Below are 19512 nucleotides of genomic sequence, written 5' to 3' on the forward strand. Positions count from 1 at the left end.
CAGTCTGTCTAGAACTAGAGCAGTAGTTTTGTTTGGACAAATTATATTCATAGGTACAGGAGGTATTTCAGAAAATAGTTCCTTTGTCTTGCATTTTGAGTCCAAGAAAGCAAAACTTTCACACAGACAAACATTCAAAAATCATAGTCAAGTATATAAGTACTGAAGTGTTACACTATAGAGCAGGGGTGGCAAAACTGTGGCTTTCCAGATGTTCATGGACTACAATTCCTACTAGCATAGGACATGGACATCTGGAGAGCCACAGTTGGCCACCCCTGCTATAGAATAGTTTTGTACAATTATTTGTATTGTGCAAGAGTTCACCATAGAAATTTGTGCTACATGAAACAAGGCAGCTGAACAGATGTCACTGCATTTATTTTTTTTAAGCTTTTGCAGGAATATTTCATTAGAAATGGTTACAAAAATAAAATATAAAACACTTATAAAACAGTACACATTACTTGAAAACCACACAAAATACAAGGTATTTACAGGTATAGAAACTGGAACAGCAGAGAGATAGTTTTTTGAGAATAGAGTTGTCAGAACAAGAACACAGATGTACAGTTCATCCTCCTTTAACCTGGAAAACTGATGATCACAGTGATTTTCCCTAATCCATTATATAAAAAATGCAAGCAATTTTACTTAATTGATCACACTTATGAAAAGTTTTACAAGTGCTTAGCTAAGCAGGACACAGCAATTCTTCATCACCCTCTGTTTGTTCCAGGTAAGAAGGCAGTCTGACTACAGGAAGCTCTGCTTGATTTAGTTATTAAGTTTTCATATCTATGTAGCCTCAGTGAGGTCTAGCTTCATTGGTAAACATCATCAGAATGGAAGATAAACAATGTAACTTCTCTTTGATGTATTCAGGCAATTTCTCATTTTCTCCATACCTAACAGACAGTAGAAGAAGAAGAAGAGTTTGTTCTTATATGCTGCTTTTCTCAACCCAAAGGAGTCTCAAAGTGTCTTACAGTTGCCTTCCCTTTCCCCACAACAGACACCCTGTGAGGTAGGTGAGGCTACTTGGTCAGAGCAGCTTTATCACTGCTGTGAGGAGCCCAAGGTCACCCAGCTGGTTGCATGTGGAAGAGCGTGGAATCAAACCCAGCTCGCCAGATTAGAAGTCCATGGTCCTAACCTATTATCAAACTGGTAATAGTTCAGATGAACACATTTAAAAACAATGATACCTGGCAGAAACATTGTTAAAATGAGCTACTTTTTAAATAGCAGTGTGGCTGAGAAACTTAATGCAATTCTAATCCTTCTGCTCTTTTATTCATAGTTAAGGGAGGTGTTTGCCCCAGCCTTAACTGGTTAATATTACTATAGATTCCCACTTAATCACAACTAGAAGCTAATAGGGATATTGATTAGTGTTAATGCCAGTCAGGTGGACCTCTTTCTATGAAGTCAGTGGTTAACTCTTAGACTGAAAAAATAGAATTTGCTATCATTAGAAATTAGAAAATAGTTGCCATGGCAGTGATTTACACAAGCAGCTGTTTAATTTCCCCATCCCCCCACCTGAATTCTAACTGGGTGGGGCTCAATCCGTATTTGTAAGGTAGGCACGGAGTGAGACCTGCTGAAGAGCACAGCAAAAAGCTAGGCTCATGTGGATGGAACTTTGATTAATCTACCAGTCATTTTTCATGCTCCCTAAAGGAATCTCATGTAGAGATAACCCTGCAAATGACAGAGGAAAGCAGCTATTTACAGCGAGTCCCTCTTAATACATGAGCTCTGAAATGAAGCAGGTATTCAAGTTTGCAGTGGCTCTGTTCCTGATGAAGGTTTTTTAAAACTGATAAGGGTGGAAACTTTCCTTTATTAGTGGCAGTGTCTAGATAATCTACTTGAACAAAATATAAAAAAGGTAAAGGTATCCCCTGTGCAAGCACCGGGTCATGTCTGACCCTTGGGGTGACGCCCTCCAGCGTTTTCATGGCAGACTCAATACGGGGTGGTTTGCCAGTGCCTTCCCCAGTCATTACCGTTTACCCCCCAGCAGCAAGCTGGGTACTCATTTTACTGACCTCGGAAGGATGGAAGGCTGAGTCAACCTTGAGCCGGCTGCTGGGATTGAACTCCCAGCCTCATGGGCAGAGCTTTCAGATTGCATGTCGCTGCCTTACCACTGTGCGCCATAAGAGGCTCTTGAACACAATATAGCCAATGTTTTATATATCTCTGTTATTCCCTCCATTATTTGGTTCTGCTGAAGTAGACATTGCATAAGCTATAGCTATGGTATTCAGACATTACAGAGTCATTTTCTGCTGAAAGTTACAAGGCAAAATTTAAAAGTATGCCAATAATTGAAATAAAAGTTGCATGTTTGTTAACACACACTCACCGAACAGTGTGACCGTCTGGAGACGTATACGTGATGGAAGAAACGCCAGCCTGAGCTATCAACTGGGATCCATCATTAAACTGAACCCACACAGCTCCACTTGTTAACTGACCAGAAAGAAATAAGCAAAAGGAGGGTTCATAATGATACAATGATTCTAAACAGTGAGAATTTTGCATTTTTCTTTTAGCAATGTTAGTAGCATAGGTTGATACAGGTGTTTCATTACAGAACTACACTAGTAGTTTCAGAAATTATTTTGCATATTTCATTGCCAGAAAAGTATGTTTAAACTCACAGTCAAGTAGCTAACACTGTGAAGATATGTTGTAGAAATTAAGAAACAAGACACTTGAGGACAGGGGACAAAGTTGACCAGCACATTCCAAATAACAGTGTGTGTTCCACTGACTTTCCATTTTTATCTAATGAGCGGTGACTTTTCCACTTAGTAGCTGATTACCAACTCACCTGAGAGGCCCAGCCAACATTTTTTACAAAGACAGACTTCAGGAGTTGAGCTGAATTTACAACACACTCATTTTGGTGTGTGGATAGGCAGTTTGACTCCGTCGTAGCTGCTGTGAATGCAGATCCTTCACATGACACCATCTAGGTGGTGAACAAATATAAATTATAACCATGAGTTTTACATCTCTGTAAATTATTTCCAGTATTTTATATCGCCTCTCTTTTACAAAGCTGACTTGTTTTACTCCTAGTTAAAATATGCAGTTTACTTTGATTCTGCATCTCTAGTTAACTCTTTTTTTTAAAAAAGTAGATTTGCAGGAAACATTTTGTATGATCCAAATAAGAGTATGGTCTACAAGCTTATATACTTACAGATGGGTGAGGTGCTTGACTGGGAGATTTGGATCTGGCAGCTGTATTTCCCTTCAGTGAAGCAACATCATTAAAAGAAGGGCATGTACCTGGTATATCAGGAGATGGTAGCAAAGCCTTTGGAGACTCAGGTTTTCCTGGTTTCCTGGTAATGGACAGCACCACAAGAGTTACCTTCATGCATTCAATTTGGTGCCTCAAGAACTCAGAAAAGCTGAAACTGCAGCTCCCCATGAGAAGTTAAATGTACCTTAATAGAAGTATCCCAAACACTTTGCTCACCTCCCAACAATAATGGGGAAAAATGGAACACTTTCACTTCTTTCTTCTGATGAAATAGCAGATTCCAGTGCAAGGCAAATTCGATGTCCCTGTGTTTTAAAAGTTAAAGACATTACATTAAAATGTGCACTTCCAAGAGAAGCAGGAATGTAGCACTCCTTGAGGTTGGAAATGAGCAGTAACTGTAAAAAAACATACATGGTCTAGATCAGTGGTCTGCAACCTTCTTCAGGCTGCGGGCCTGCAGCGGCGGAGAGGGCAATCGCCTGGCCGCGCATGCAAGGCCTGGCGCAGCCCTGCAGAGGCAGGGAGCCGTGGCCCGGCACCGGGCCATGGCCCAGTGGCTGGGGACCACCAGTCTAGATTGAAAAATATATTTCTTTAACTTCCTTTAGCTTAACACTGGGCCTGATCATGTTAAGAGCAAGCAGTACTCCATTGACCTTTTGTTTTTAACCAGACATAAGAATAAACAAAATCCCAAAGAAATATAATACATTTTAGCCAACCACAATGACACAAAACAGCACATAGTTTTTTTGGTCTGCAGAATACCCTGTAATACAATACAGGGATAGAAGGTAATCAGCAATTTAAAAACTGCGTTACAACAAAAATTTACCTCATTTGCATGATCAACATATATTTGCACATCCTTCTCTAATTCACTTTCTTCTTTTAAGGTGTAGGCTTTCCCAGATTTTTCTATTACTCGAATTACACCTGCTGTCTTGTGTATTTTTGCCCCTATAAAAAAAATTTCTATAAATATACAAGTAACTGTCAAACAGACCATTTTAGAGGATGCTAGACCAAAGTGGTACTCAGTGAGAACTACCTTCAGTTCAAATGCAACTCTGCTGAAAACATGGACATGAGTATAAATGAATGTACAATTCAGTAGCATTTTATATTAGTTAGCAGCCCTAATTTTAAAGAAGTATTTAACACAAAACAGTTTGAATACATACCATCATAGAAACAAATTTCTACATCTGCAGGAGGAGAGTTTTCCATCAACATGCACTTCGCATATCTGGTATAGAAGGTAACTTTGGGTGTTTTGGATCTTACCAACTGCACAAATTTGGCTGCATACTGATATTTTTTCCAGTATTTCTCTAAAACAGGAAGAAGCAGAAGAAGAGTTGGTTCTTATATGCCGCTTTTCTCTACCCGAAGGAGGTTCAAAGCAGCTTACAGTCGCCTTCCCTTCCTCTCCCCACAACAGACACGCTGTGAGGTGGGTGAGGCTGAGAGAGCCCTATATCATTGCTCGGTCAGAACAGTTTTATCAGTGCCGTTGCGAGCCCAAGATCACCCAGCTGGCTGAATATAACAAAGTTTCTTTAGTTCAGATGGAAATCTGTTTCCAGAGCAACTCTCAAAAGTGTCTATCTGCCATAACCTTGCCACCCACCATCATGTCAAAGGGACAAAATTACATATAGTTTTACAGAAGTAGGTTTCAAAGTCCATCAACAGAATACTGACAATTCTATTTTAAAACCCAAAATTTCAAGATGAAATATCATTCTATCCTTTTACAGAGTCAACTATAATTAGCTTATACATGCAAGCGAGAAGCACACATACTCTAAACTTTCTTCATGGGAAGGGAAGGAATATATAGTCCCGTGCAATATACTAAGTACAGATTGAACAAAACTTAATTTATTTTAGTGGATATTTCTTTCGTAAAGTGGTAGTAGGGCAACAGAATGGTCCAATGAAATCCACCCAAGAAACCTTGAAACAGCTGTTGGCCTACACAGTGGCTAAGATGTGTGCAGCTGCTTGCCATGTGACCTACCCATTACAAAGTCCACCAAGAATTCCAGAGGTGTCTGATATAGATTGTTAGCTCTGCTACATCAATGATCCATAAGATGAGTCACTCTACAAACTGCAGTTACTTTGCAAAGTAAACACAGAAGGGAGACTGTTCAAGCAGCTCCACGTGAGAGCTACAACACATTAAACCATTTTTAGGGAAGTTATTTTATACAATGTCCTAATGGAAAGTATTAACCCATATTCTTCGATTATGGAAGAGATTTGTAGCATCTTAAAGACTACGAAACTGATTGTGGCAAAACGCTTTCATGAGCCGAAGCCTACTTAACATTGACTGAAGCTCACAAAAGCTTATGACACAATAAATTCTTTAGTCTTAAGGTGTCACAACACTTGTTAATTTGTTCTGAACAGACTAGTAATACTACCTCCCTGAAATGTATTGTTTAAGAAGGGATGCAAGATCCTTTATCCAGAGCTATTAATAAATACACCTAGACGAATCAGCTTACATAACACATGGATACCAGAATTTATATTCTTTCTACCATAAATAATATCTATGGTGTTAGTTCCATAGCCAATATGGGGAAAGGGGAGCTTTAAATAATACGTTTTAAGTAGTTTATTATGTGCAGTAAATACCCAAAGGGACTTGCCTCAGTTGTATCACACACTGCTTTTGAAGTTCCCCTCCTTTTCAGTCATGGTTTGCTACATTACATGGAAGCACAGCTGAGAAACAAAGCTTACTTAGATGTATGGATCTAGTTGTGTAGTTATTTTCAAAATTTGCAGTACTTTCTAAATGGTCATAGAGACATACCATACCTGGCAAATTGTCAATGCTATAAATATTTAAGTCTTTGGGAGGAGGTGGAGGTTGATCTTTGAGGGGGAAGCCTTTTCCTTCATTTGGGTGATAAACTGTGACCTGTAGACACAAGAAAAAACAATCTCACTGCCAAAGATTATGATCTTAACATTTCTTCCCTGAAAATTAATGAGTGGTTAGAATGCAGGATAAGATACTTCACAGGATAGGCTTCTGTCATAAGCCACTTGTTTCTGAGACAGATCTACTATACTCATTTATCATTTGTCCATTTTTCAATAGTTTTCAACTTTGGGGCAAGATTTTAAAGAAGAGCGAACCAATTTGTTAAATCCTGTAATTTCCCCAGACACTTTGATAGAAAATGGACCACCATGGCTAAGCAATAGTTAATCTTTGCTTATCCAAAACATATCCATCCCCCCATCTGAATAAATGCAGTTTAAAAATCAATGCTAGACATCATTATAGTGTTCTTGATTGGGCAGGCATCTTCATGCTAAAGATTTACCAGTTTGTTATGGCAATAGTTCTCATAAAATATTTCCATTTCAGGTGACAGTGGAGTAAACCCTACTCATGCTTACCCATGAGCTCTATACATCTCCATATTGGCATAAGCCAGCTGACTTAATACAATTACAATTCAAACAGACATTTAAAAAATGTATTAGTACTCACCCCACTTCCATCACAAGAGATCCTCATAACTTCTTTTACAAATTCTCGGGAACCATATTCTTTCAAAAATTCCATATAAACTTCTTCTGTATCTAAGATACTGACCTAGGACAGACATTAAAAACAGAACAGTCTTAATAGGCTTTTTTACAAAAAGGAGTTGGTGTAGACAGCCCCGTTCCACTTACACTATTTTAAAGTCAAATGTAACCAAGTACATCAAATTACTGAAGCATATTCAAGAGCTAGAATTTTTGGCTCCTAAGAACTAAGCTCGAACAAATGAGACATTATTTTCAGCATACCTGAATAGCTTTTATGCTATTGTGCTTTTGCAAGACAACCAATCAGGAAGCTCCAGCCCTACAGCACTTGCCAACTAGTATTTGTAAAGGGAGATTAAGAAGAACAGGGGAGGACTGAAAGGAAGACGCTCAGCACTGGAAACGAGATGAAAAGAGTGGGAGGGAGGGAAAAGCAGAACAGCACTGAAAGACAGATCTGGGAGGGATATGTGAACACTTAATGGTTAACAAGAAACCCTTAAGTTATTGGACTTGATAAAATTCTGCTATTGCTACAAAACAAATAAGAAACACGCAGCAGGGCAGGTTATTTTAATTACTTTATATTACATAAGTTAAGCTATATGTTCTTGTCCAAAGTTCATACTTTCCAACAGAAAGTGGTCCAATATAAGGTATCACCTTATTTATCCCCTCATACACCTGAACAACAAAAAGGACAACAACTTGTATAAAGCAGAAACAAGATTTTACAGTGAGGTTTAGTGCATGTCACAAAGGCCCGGGGGACGGGGGAGGAGGCTGAACCTTGGACAGGGATGCTCAGCCTTTACCAACTTGCAGGCACATTTTGAATTCTGCCACAGGATGATGGAAATAACCATAAAATGGCTACCTCAAGTGCGGTGTAAATATTTTAAATATATTGGTAAAAAGGAGTTGGAGAGAGCTGTTGCTGTAATGTCACTTTACTTTTTACAGCCAATCAAATCTCAAATATGCAATCAAATGCCTACTGGCAGGATGCTGCCTGGCCTCAACCACTTTCTGAAAAGACTTGGTGGACACCAAGAAATGTGCTTGCATGTGCCGCGGAGTCCCGGGGCGCCATACTGAGGGATCCCTGATAGAGGAGACATTCATCAAGTATAGTGGGCAATAAGTACATCTAAAATCAACAGAAAAGACTGAGCTTTAAGTAAAGGTATAAATTTTTACAGCTGGTGCTGTAATTCTTGTTACCCAATTACAGAGCTTGTCTGAAGCATCTCTTCTCAAGAGAGAATATATTAATTTAGATAATTTATAAAACTAATTTATATATAAAAATTTATGTTGGAAGATTCTCCAGGTGTTACAAAATGCTGAAGAATATTTATTGCATTAGTTTTTACTACACTTCCTTAACACTGTTGAAATGCAACATAATACATACCACTGCATTTTTTGTTTTTTGTCTGATTGGTTTTAACCTGTGAGCATTCAGAGGAGATACAATACTTCGCAGTGTTGGTTTTGGATAGCCATATTGTTGTCCTTCAACCCATTTTTCACTGGATTGAGTAAATAAGTGGAGATCCAGTGCTGGTGTTGGCAGAGACTTTTCAGTTTTACAGAGAAGTCCAGGAGTGAATTTTCTCCCATCCAGTGACTCCACAGCTGGTATTGTTGTTTGTACACCATCCTGTGACTTGCTGCCTCTTAAACCATTCCATGCATTTTTCCACATTTCTTGAGGCACACCAGGATGAAACGGGAAATCTACATTTGCATTCTTAACACTGTTGCGATATGGAAGTTCCTGCACTGGAGCTGAAAGCAGCAGAACAGTATATTAATTATCAAGAAGATTCTTCTCAGACCTACAAGAAGTTTCCCAGCCGTATTTCACTTTCTCCTGCTTCTCATGCACCAGCTGAAAATGTTTTCAGAGATTCCGCTCCAACCCATTAAGGTGTCTGACCAAGATATTATATATTAGACAGGACAGATCCATGCATCACATCATTTTCTGAATTGATTCATTTGAAAATTATTTTTATTTCAACAACATCCTTACATTTAAAGGGAATATGATTTTTCTTGTTTTAAAATCAGTCTGCATCGTAATTCATATGCAGTCATCACTTTTTAAAAAGCCTTTGATTTTTACATTACAGATTTTTGCCTTTGGCTCAAACAGATGGGGTGGGTGTGGTAAAGTAAAGCAGTTGGAAAGGCATCACAACAGCAATACTTCTGTCCAGGTAAACTGCATGAATTATTCCATCAACCTCCTGCCAAAGTTATAGGCAATTAAATTAAAAAATGAACGGTGAATTATCTGAGAATTCAGATAATCCTAACTGTATGTCCTGCGGTTATCATTCCCTGAGGTGTTTCAGGTAATTCAAAACAAAAGGAAATGTCTGGGAGGATTTAAGTTGTCTTTGGTTAAGTTACAGCTCCATATTCTGTGCTTTTTCATCCCACAGTGTAATATGATGCAGGGGAAAGAAAACTCCTTCCCTTCTGTCCATGTTATTTTTCTTCCCACCCTCCCTTCTGCAGCTAACGCTAATGATCATCTGCTATTCTCCATCTTTCTGCAGATCCAGATGGTTAAGCTGTTTCAAGGCTGACATCTGACTACTTTCTGAAGTAAAAAAAAAAGTTATGTCTTTTATATGATTTATAAATCAGAATCCATAATAAGTGTCAAAATACCAACAAGAATCACTTTGTTTGATATTTCATCATCGATACCTGTGCTGCTTTATTTCAAAATATAGCAATGCATACCTGAATAAGCCAGTCTCCAGTATTCTGCTGCACTGTAGTAACCAAGAAACTTGGCTGAGAAAACCAAGCTAGCCTCAAATTATTAGAAACTCACTTCATAGAAGAGCACATCCCAAACCAACAAGCACTGGTCTGCTTCACAAGCACGACCCTTGTTCAGGTGGACTTTCTGAAGGGTGAGCAATTTTTAAATGATAAAAAATGTCAGCTCTTAAATTACTTGTGAACCAGAATCCACAAAATAGCAAAGGAGCAGCAAGAACGGTCAAGAGTCAAGAACGGTCAAGAGTCAGTGTGTCTAATGCTCTGCAGATCACAGAAATATTACAAAGATCCATACCATTTGGTTGCATGTTTCCAAGCCACTGCTGCATTGTTTCAGCTTGAGACTTTGGTTCTAATAAGCCAGCAACAGGCTTCATTAGGCAGAGATAATTGGAACTGAAAGAAGATGTATTTGTGAGTATTTCTAATGAGAACAGACACAAACAATTTACTGATACACATTCATTCTTTACAGTGGCCCCCACCCTATGGAATAGCCTGCCTGAGGATGGAAGGAAAGCTTCCGTGCTTTTAGTTTTCTGCTATGTAAAAACAGAACTATACAAAAGGGAGCTTTTATTGAAGGAAGTAAGACTGCACTACAACCATGATTCAGGGAGACATTTCAATAGAAGGAACAGGACTGTATACTATACTGCTATGTATTATCTGTTGCTGTATGTTTTTATTTTGCTATTACTGTATTATAATTCTAATTATGTAATACCATTCTTGCCTGGCTTAACACGGTATGTTTAACACATGCCTTTTTCAGATTTATGCAGTCCATCCTATTCATTTATTAGTTATCTCTTAATTCTATTTTATGCTGACATATTATATAAGAACAGATTATTAATAATAATAAAAAATTAAAATTAAAACATGCACATTTACATCAAGGAAATGATGACCATAAAAATTAATTTCAGCTAGAAAAGTAACGCTGTAGGCAAATGAGGCTTAATTGGGACAACATGGAAGAATCTGTTTCTATAAATTCTAAAGCAACAGGCAAAATAATTGTGGTGTTTGTTTTCCACATATATCTACATAATTTACATAGGACATGTTGCCAGCTATGGCGATCCACAGTACATTCAAAGTAATAATGGGCCAAGAAAGCTTATGAAAGACGCTGAGCTTATTTTTGCTTTCTGAGCAACTGCTCCTTGATATTTATAAGTCTTGTTATGGTCATATTAAAAATACTTGACAGCAATGTTTTTAAATGAAAGGTCCACTACAAGATGGCAACAGAGAAAAAGACACTGGGGATTATAGTCATGTCTAAATCTCTGGAGTACACAAGTTGGCTAGCTGGCGCTAGAAGAATCTCAGATAACTTCTCTAAAAGCTAGACTCTGAAATTCAGTTACGGGGTAACTTTTATCCCATTCTTCATTTGTTCTGCCCTCATCAAGGGTTTGGTCTCTAATTCAGTGGCAATCCCATAACTTCTGCAGTAGCACAGAACCTAATTTAATGAAAGAAAAAGAAGATATGATAGACTCTTACCAAACTTGATCTTTAACAGGTGGAGAGAGATGTTTTTCCATTGAGCCAGAACCAACTGGAAGTTTTTCTTTAAATACTGCAGGAATATCACCATGGCTATTTGTAGGAGAGAAATTGTCCATGTTTTCTATTAATTCTGTTCTGGGTTTTGAGATGGCTTCCATAGAATGACATCTTCCCACATGATTTGGTAGTCTCTGGTTCTGGCTTTGGGATGTACCAGATCTTTCAGAGGAATGCGCCCTCCTGAGGTAGCGTGAATGTGGTCGTTCTTCCACCAGTAGCACTGCTCTTCCCCTACCAGTATTAGGTAATTCTTGTACTGGAAGTCCCCAGTTGTTATAAGAACCACTTCTATCCCCAGAAGAGACATCGCTGCTGTTCTTAGTTTTAGGGAGAACAGTCATTTTATTGGGGAGTGGCTGGCCCATTAAAAGTCTTTTCTTTTCCTTTAAGCAGCCACTAGTATTTACACTGGTATACGTGGTAAAAGCTGTAGAGATGGTAGCATTTCCACTATCCATTGAATCCTCCGCAGTTCCCAGATCCTTGCTTCTCTCTGAGTTAGACTTAGACATAAAAGGATGATCCAAAACAGAGGACAGGCTTAAACGATCTGCTGGATTTTTGCGAAGTAACTGATGAATAAGATCTTGAGCCTCTACCGATAAAAATGATGGCATTTCATAATCTGCCAATACCACTTTGTTCAAGGTGTTCTTTACTGTGTCAGTATCAAAAGGTGGCTTTCCAACCAGAAGAGTATAGTACATACATCCCAAAGACCAAACATCAGATTCAAGTCCATGTGCACTTCTGGTGGCTATTTCTGGAGAAATGTAATTGGGAGTCCCACACATTGTGTAATGCTTTTCATGAGGCATTCTCAGTTGGGTTGCTAGTCCAAAATCAGCAATCTTGATGTTCATATTGTTGGTGAGTAAGAGGTTAGAGAGTGTTAGGTCTCGATGCAATATCCCATGGGAATGAAGGTATAGCATCCCTGTAATGATCTGATGCATGAAGTGCCGAACTGCATGTAATTAAAAAAGATGTTAAAGAGTACACTGAAGATTCTTTTTGCTTATTTGCTCCTCTTTGAACTTTCTCACCAAACGTGTTTTAGCAACTATTCAATAAAACATAAATATTGCAATTCAGAAATTGTCCTTCTACTCAGACAGAAAAAGCTGACAAATGGCTCCAAATACAAACACATAAAATAACAAATTAATGTGTTTATTATATAGTGTGCACATATAAAATTAAAAACATTAGGGGTCTGAATATCAGACTGTACAATTTACAAGCATTTCTAGTGTATATGTCCAATGAACCACTTGAAACCAGACTTCCTCCAGCCTTCCTCGGTGGTCAAAAATATATTAGATATACAAAACACAAATGCAGAGAGTATTATATATTTTTCACAACTAGATCCTATGCTGTGTGGGAACATCAAGATATATAAGGCCATGGGTTCCTCCTCATGATACCTGTACTCATACACCTTTGGTCTGATATGGAATTTCCAATAGCTCTGGAGGCGTGTAACATCAGCCAGTAGATCAAAGCTGAATAGTGCAAGCAACCTGAAAAGCATTTCTGGCATACTCATTTAAGTTATTTTCTTTATACATTCCCTTGTAACCTATTACAGCATTTGTAGATGCCATGGCTTTCGAAGACATGCAAATCCCAACTAGATTCTAATTAAAAAGTTACAATTTTAAAAGTACAGAGTTATATTAAAAGCAGGCCAAGGTACATTGCTAGAATCTAAAGAACTACACAGCTAGTTCTACACACTTAAGCAGGCTTTGGGACCGTGTCTCAAAAAGCAGGTTTCTCTACTGCCTCGTTTATTATCCTCCAATCCAAGGGGACTATCAGGAGTGCTTTGTTAGAAATCAAGGAGTCATCTGCTGGGAAGAAAAGGTTTCCACCTGGCCCACACATTTACAGCTTAAATCTCTGGAAAAGTTCATTCAAAGTTTGACAATGAATACATTTCACACATACCTTCTTCTTCAGAGAAAGGCTTCTTTTTGTTCTTTAAATATCTGCTCATTTCTCCATTATGGCACATCTCTAATATCAGATACACATAGTTGCTGTCTTCAAAGTAATTATACAACTAGAACATAAAGAATTGGCATTAAGTATATTGCAGCTTAATTATAAATGTTTCCACATATTTTAATATAAATACTCACCTCAAGTATAGAGGGATGCTTCAGCTGACAATGAATCTTCACTTCATTTTGAACTCTCTGTACCATTCCAACTTTGTGCATAGCCTTTTTGTCAATCTGAAAATATACCAGACATTTTTTCCTTCATCTGTAAAGCCTAAGCTCATACATACAACATCATTTTACATTATCTACTGTAATTTAACTAACTTGACTGAAGATTATTTGTACCCAACTTTCTCTCAAATGGGGACCAAAAGCAGCTTACATTGATCTTCTCTCCTCCATTGTTGTGAGGCTGAGAGAGTGTGACTTAAGATCACCCAATAAGGTTCCATGGCAAAAGTGGGAATTCGAACACAGGTCTCTCAGATACTAGTCAATCCCTTCCAATCCCATGTAGAGTTACTCTCATCTAAACCCAATATTTCATTGGGGTTAAGCTAAAGTGACTATGCACAGGATTGCACTATAAAGGTACTTTATATCAATCCTATTATTCTCAAATTATTTTTTGTTAAGACTGACTTTATCTAACAAGCAAATATGCTGTGCTCCAACAACTCCATTGCTAAACAGAATACAATTTTAAAACCATACAAGCCCAGAATCACTCATATCTGCAACCCTAGGTATAGGGTTTATATGTCAAAGCCACATATATAAGATGGTAGAACTGAATGGTTCTAAGCTAAAGCCAGTTTGTTTGAAAAAAAATTACACACACCCTTACATCCCAATTATCTCAGCCACGCTCTCAGGCCAATCAGATTAAACAGTTCTAATCTGTAAAGCTTCCTGAATAGACCTTGCTGAATTCCTGACAAAACCCTTCATATTTATTTATGTACAGCACTTCGAAAACCAAGTCTCTTCAGAATTGAAGCCTTAAAGCAACAGTGATTGTGTATTTGTGTAACTAAGTCTCGGAAGGATGCTGAAACATACAGAGGTTGAATACCTGAATAGTTTGGGATATAAACTGCAAAGAAAATTACAAATGCCCGGAACTGGAGAAGTTGCAATACAAGGGATGAGCCTAAGAGTGAAAGGCAGCATTCAGTGGTTCCAGTGGGCAGGATACAGTCTCACTTAGTCTGTTCTCTTCTCCCCCTCCTCCCACAAGAGTTTAACATCCTTTATTCTGGAATTTTTTTCTCTTCCATAGTTCTAGAGGTAATTGATCCAATGGCCACTTACCATTTTAATAGCCACTTCTAAGCCTGTTTTCCGGGAAACTGCTCTGTAGACTCCTGCAAAGGAGCCCTTCCCCAGTAGGTTCCCCACCTTGAAATCCTGAGGGACAGAAAAGGTTACAGCTGTTATTATCATCTTGCCTACCACCCACAGAGGCAAGAGCCAGCCTCTGCAATAAAATAAAAGCACACATTATATAAACATTGTAAACTATTATGTGTCAATTTCTAACACTGTACAGAAGATTTGACTAGCAGAAATGCCAAGAAAACCCAACCTGTTTTATTTTTTCTTGGAATATATACCATTGATTTATAGCACCTTGACCAAAATCAAGGCAAGAAAGTCGCAAGGAAAGATTTGACAGATACCAATTTTAGGTACATCAGTATACGGATGAAAAGAAGAATTCTGGATTCCCATTGCAATGGGGTATATAAAACAATATCCAATGGGGCTGGCTTCTCTCCCCACCATTGGCATAGGCATATATATGTCTTCCCTCAGACACATTCCTCTTTCTCTTCCTTTCCATTCACTTCACAGTGCCCCCCCCCCCCCAAGCAAGTCATCTGACAGTCAGCCTGCCAGGGACTTGAACCTATTACAAGAAGAGAGGACTGGGCAAAAACAGCAGATACTGGGGAAGAAGAAAGTGAAGGGGTGTCCAGCTTTTGCCTATTTACAATGCTAAACCAAAACAATCCCTTCCTGACTTTCCAGGGGACAAACATGTTTTTTTTTGGGGGGGGGGGGGGACGGGACACGTATTCCAGCTTCTAAAAATCGTACAGATGAGTAAACCCAGCAGCCCTCTGGCGCTCCCTCAGGAAGCTCGTTCCGTAGCTTAGGGCAAGCCAAGGGCTCCTGGGCATGCTCAGTTCCGTGGCCGTCGAGCGGCTCCAGCGGGGGGCGGGTGGCGGCTTTACCTGAATGGAGCTCTCCCAAGGCAAGCACTGGGACATGCCGGCGGAGGATGCAGCGCCGCCGGGCACGGGCGAGAGCAAGAGACTAAGCAGCCACTGCGGCATCCTGCCAGGGACTCGCACCCACTGAGCAGCCGCCGCCGCAGGACGCTCCCCGGCAGCCCACTTTGGCGCCCTCAGTCCCGCTCCCGGGGGAGACGCGGCTACCATAGCAGCAGCCGAGAAAGCGCTCCGGAGGGACGCCAAGCTGCAGCCGCCGCCGCCAGGGCTCCCGCGGGCTAGGCGCGGTATTGTCGCCCGAGGGTCACATTTCTCACGGAAGCCACCAAACTATGGACACGCCTGTTGCGAGGCAAGGCCGACAGGGAACCTGCGGCAGGGCGGCTTGAGAAGCAACCTTAATCAGTAGAACAAAAAACAAAGTCCAGTTTTTTGCCTTTTGCAACAAGTCTGCTCCTGTGAACGTTTCTTCTTGAGGCTGATGGTCTGCCAGCCACCTGGATCAACTTTAAACAGTCTTAATCTGGGGTGCCTTTGGGATAGGCCTCTTGAGGATTTATCATGGACCAATAAATACGCCAGTCAGACTGTCAGCATGGACAAACCTTTTCCATAGAATTATCCCCAAGAAATGTTAGAGGAGCATAACTGTTTGCTACACCATAGCCAGTTTCTTCCAAACTTTCATTCCAAGTTCAGGCACCTGCACTTAATTGCACATTGTACCAATGATTTACTAGAGGAAAATAAGAATATGCTGGAGGAATATGCTAACTATCTCTAGAATTTCAAACTGCAGATGAGCACTGTCAAGCAGACTATTAATACCACAAAAACAACTGTTCTATAATGGAAGCCAAGGGCCTATTCTTACACATATTCACATCAGTTTTGCCTGAATTTTAAATGTTAAAGGGCAGCCTTGTCATATAAATGCAGTAGTTGTGTCTGACACAGGCTTATTAACAATGACTTCACCTATAACAAGAATATCTTCTAGGCAACCAAAGGAGGAATCTATTGCAAATTATAAAGATTTCCCCCCCTTTCATACCATGCAGTGTGCCACCAGACTGGCAAGCAGACTATTAAAAATCTGGGTACATGTAATTTTATAGACTTACTTGACTTAGCCAACTTTTTCTTTCCTACTGATGACAAAGCATTATAAAGAATAGTGTTGAGAATAAATTGAACATCTGAGGGCAAGTGTTATTAGTCATACAAAGTCATCCAGATTTCCTTTGTCACCTGATAGTATCACTTTCTGGACTATTGAATATGGGCTACAATGAGCAAACTCCCTGTTTTGTGTGAGTCTACAAGCCTAAATAGGCAGGAGTAAAAAGTGTAAAGTTACCACTCTTTCCTCACACAGCTTCCATGGCTCTAAAGTTATGTGGCAAGTAGAAATTTAGTAGGCAAAGTTTTCTCTGACAGGAAAATGAAATAATATAGGGAGCTTCTTCTATAGAATCTCTGTATATTGAGAAGCTATTCTTTACAGACAAGGAAATGTTGGCAGAAGCTATTTTTACAAACACAGTGAAATAATGGCACAGTACTGAGGTGACAATCCTAACAAAAAATCCTAACAAAAAATTAACAGCTTTTTTTAGAATTTATAATACAGCATTGCAGCATCATAAATGCTGAGATAGGGCGATAAAGGAGAATCTTGTTCAACTGGGGAAGAAGGAGGATCTTTTCCCCTGCTACTCTGTGCTATCAAGAGAACAACATAGGAAACATGGGAGTACTTTAAGCCTGGTTCACATATACAGAGTGATCTAGCAGTGCAACAGCAGAAACCTAAAGGGGTAAAATAGACTGCAACACTTGAAATTGTAGGCACTGGATTCCAACTTGGAAGGTCACTTCACATTAAATCTCCATGCAAATAGAAATTAGTTATCTTGTTTCTGTACCTATTACAGTGTGTTTCTGTTTATAGACATGCCAAAATGTGACTTTTCAGTTGCAGTCTGAACTAATACGGTTCATCTGATCACTTTAGCCCTCTTCTCCTCCTTCCTTCCCTACTGTATAAGCCTGTACAAAAGATGAGGAGCCAAAGTGGACTAAATCACTTCTCATTTTCTAGTGTACTCTTAAATGATTAAAAAGAGCAGAAGATATCTGCAAATAGAAAACCAGCACAAGAACTAGAATCTCAGCCCTGACAAATTAATTTTTACTTTAAAATTCCAGAGGGACAACCAGGTTATGTTTCAGCAAATACAAAAAGAGATTTTTGACACTTTAAAGACTAACAAACTCAGATGTCAGATGCTGTATATGTACTAACATAAAGAATGTTAATTAGCACTGAACTATTAAATTATAACTCAAGATGTTGAACACTATCTTATTGGGATTCAAACAGGGTAATGGATTCCTATCCCACAAAGAATTAAGTTTAAATTTAGTTTAGCAAGCATAGACTAGGTTTTCACCTATGATTATTATTTTGAATGGATCCTGAGTACAAATGAACTTCGCATAGATCACATACAAACTTTGCAACTATCTGTACAGACTCCGTATGCATAAGTATCAAACCTCTGACTACCCGAGCCAGGAAGCATCATCAGAGAAGGCCTTGCCCTGAATAACCTGCTTGTTTGGCTGTCCATGGCAACTGGCTGTCCACTGTGTGAAATAGGATCCTGGACTAGATGGACCACAGGCCAGATCCCGCAGAACTTTTCTTATGTTCTCAAGGGTCCCTGGCTGTATTTCAATACTTTCTGACCCCACCATTTACAGTTCTGTCCTCACCCAGCCCCAATGTATATAGTAAGTGAGATTATACAACATGCATCAGTGGGATTCTTTTCTAGTCCAGAGATGTTTATGGCTTAATAGATCTGAACCTTTAAAATGCTACCAAACACAATTTTGCTCAATTGGGTTTTTTTTAACTGCCTTAGAGGATTTGAGGGAAAGCATTCAGCAACAGCAGCACCCCCCCCCCACACACACACACCACACACACACACACACACACACACATCTACAGCCTGAACTGCTAACGTCCAACCGGCCACCTTTCTGTGGCACTCAGTCTGTGGTGTAGAGTGCCTATGCTTCCTTAAGAGGATTGTATATAAGGAATGAAAGAGTGGGAGAGGCAAGCGGCAGGCTTTGGGCGTGTTTTTATGTCGTTACTGTGTTGCATCCTATGAAGCTGTTGTCTGCTGCATAAACAGGAGGCATTCTTATAGGACACAACAACCAGACAGGGTATGAACACTACTACGGCATCGCCCCGCCCAGCCCCCTCTCTCCGTCTCATCTGTCAGCCCGGCGGGAGGGGACCAATCGGAGGCACTCCAGGCCCAGCCTCCCCCGAGATGCGGCCGGGCCCAGCTGCAGAAGCCTCTCCCCGCCCCTCGTCCCAGGCGACGCTCAGCCCCATCTCCGCACCTCAATCTTCTCGCCGATGCAGGTCGCCATGGCGGCGCTCAGGTCCCTCGGGGCCGCCGGACAGACAAGCGACCCCCCACCTCCGCTGCCGAGCCCCGGGCCTGCCCCTCCCCGCTACGGGGGTCGGGGAGAAACCCCCTCCGTCCGAGGCTCCATTTTGAAAACCGCGCCGTTGCTCCCTCTCCTGGGAAAGGCTGCGCCTGACGTCATCACGTCGCCGTCGCATTCGCCTCGAGGCCAGCGTGTGCGCCCGTTTATAATCTCCGGCGAGAGGCGGTAGAAGCGCGCGTGCGCATGAGGCGTCTTCTCAGCGGGGTGTGCGCGCGCGCTCCCGGGGGGGTCTTCCATGTTTGTTTGTTTCCTGCTGCAACTGAGGCGCTAAGAGCCAGAGTCTGTGTTATTTGCCGGCTGTTGGGCTTTCCCCCTGTTTGATCCTTCATAAGTCGGTCCGAGATACTACTAGACGTTTATATTTTGGACCTACTTTAAACTAATCAAGTCTACAAAACATCTGCTTTGTTTCACTTTGAAATCGCTGCAAGCTGCGGAGCGGGGCTTTCATGGGTAGCATCATGGT

General features: G+C 40.3%; 1 protein-coding gene across 1 annotated transcript; it reads right to left on the reverse strand.

Annotated features, from left to right (window-relative positions):
* Positions 1-362: 362 nt before the first annotated feature.
* Positions 363-19143, reverse strand: PLK4 (polo like kinase 4). Its single transcript, XM_077300329.1, has 16 exons — positions 18936-19143; positions 14584-14679; positions 13405-13500; positions 13211-13325; positions 11189-12221; positions 9966-10066; positions 8280-8656; positions 6819-6923; positions 6134-6236; positions 4477-4626; positions 4128-4252; positions 3506-3594; positions 3224-3368; positions 2849-2989; positions 2378-2484; positions 363-908 (listed from the first exon to the last, which is right to left on the reverse strand). The coding sequence occupies exons 1-16, from the start codon at positions 18963-18965 to the stop codon at positions 809-811; spliced, it is 2913 nt and encodes a 970-aa protein (XP_077156444.1). The 5' UTR covers positions 18966-19143; the 3' UTR covers positions 363-808.
* Between the last annotated feature and the right edge of the window lie 369 nt (positions 19144-19512).

Source organism: Paroedura picta, chromosome 10, assembly GCF_049243985.1.
Source record: "Paroedura picta isolate Pp20150507F chromosome 10, Ppicta_v3.0, whole genome shotgun sequence".
In the NCBI taxonomy this organism is placed as follows: Eukaryota; Metazoa; Chordata; class Lepidosauria; order Squamata; family Gekkonidae; genus Paroedura; species Paroedura picta.

Excerpts from the sequence above, each read along its gene's own strand:
- PLK4 (XM_077300329.1), bottom strand. The coding sequence starts at position 18,965 with ATGGCGACCTGCATCGGCGAGAAGATTGAG. Across the intron at positions 13,326-13,404 it reads AGCATCCCTCTATACTTGAG|TTGTATAATTACTTTGAAGA; the intron begins GTGAGTATTTAT and ends TTTATGTTCTAG. Across the intron at positions 10,067-11,188 it reads CCTGTTAAAGATCAAGTTTG|TTCCAATTATCTCTGCCTAA; the intron begins GTAAGAGTCTAT and ends ATCTTCTTTCAG.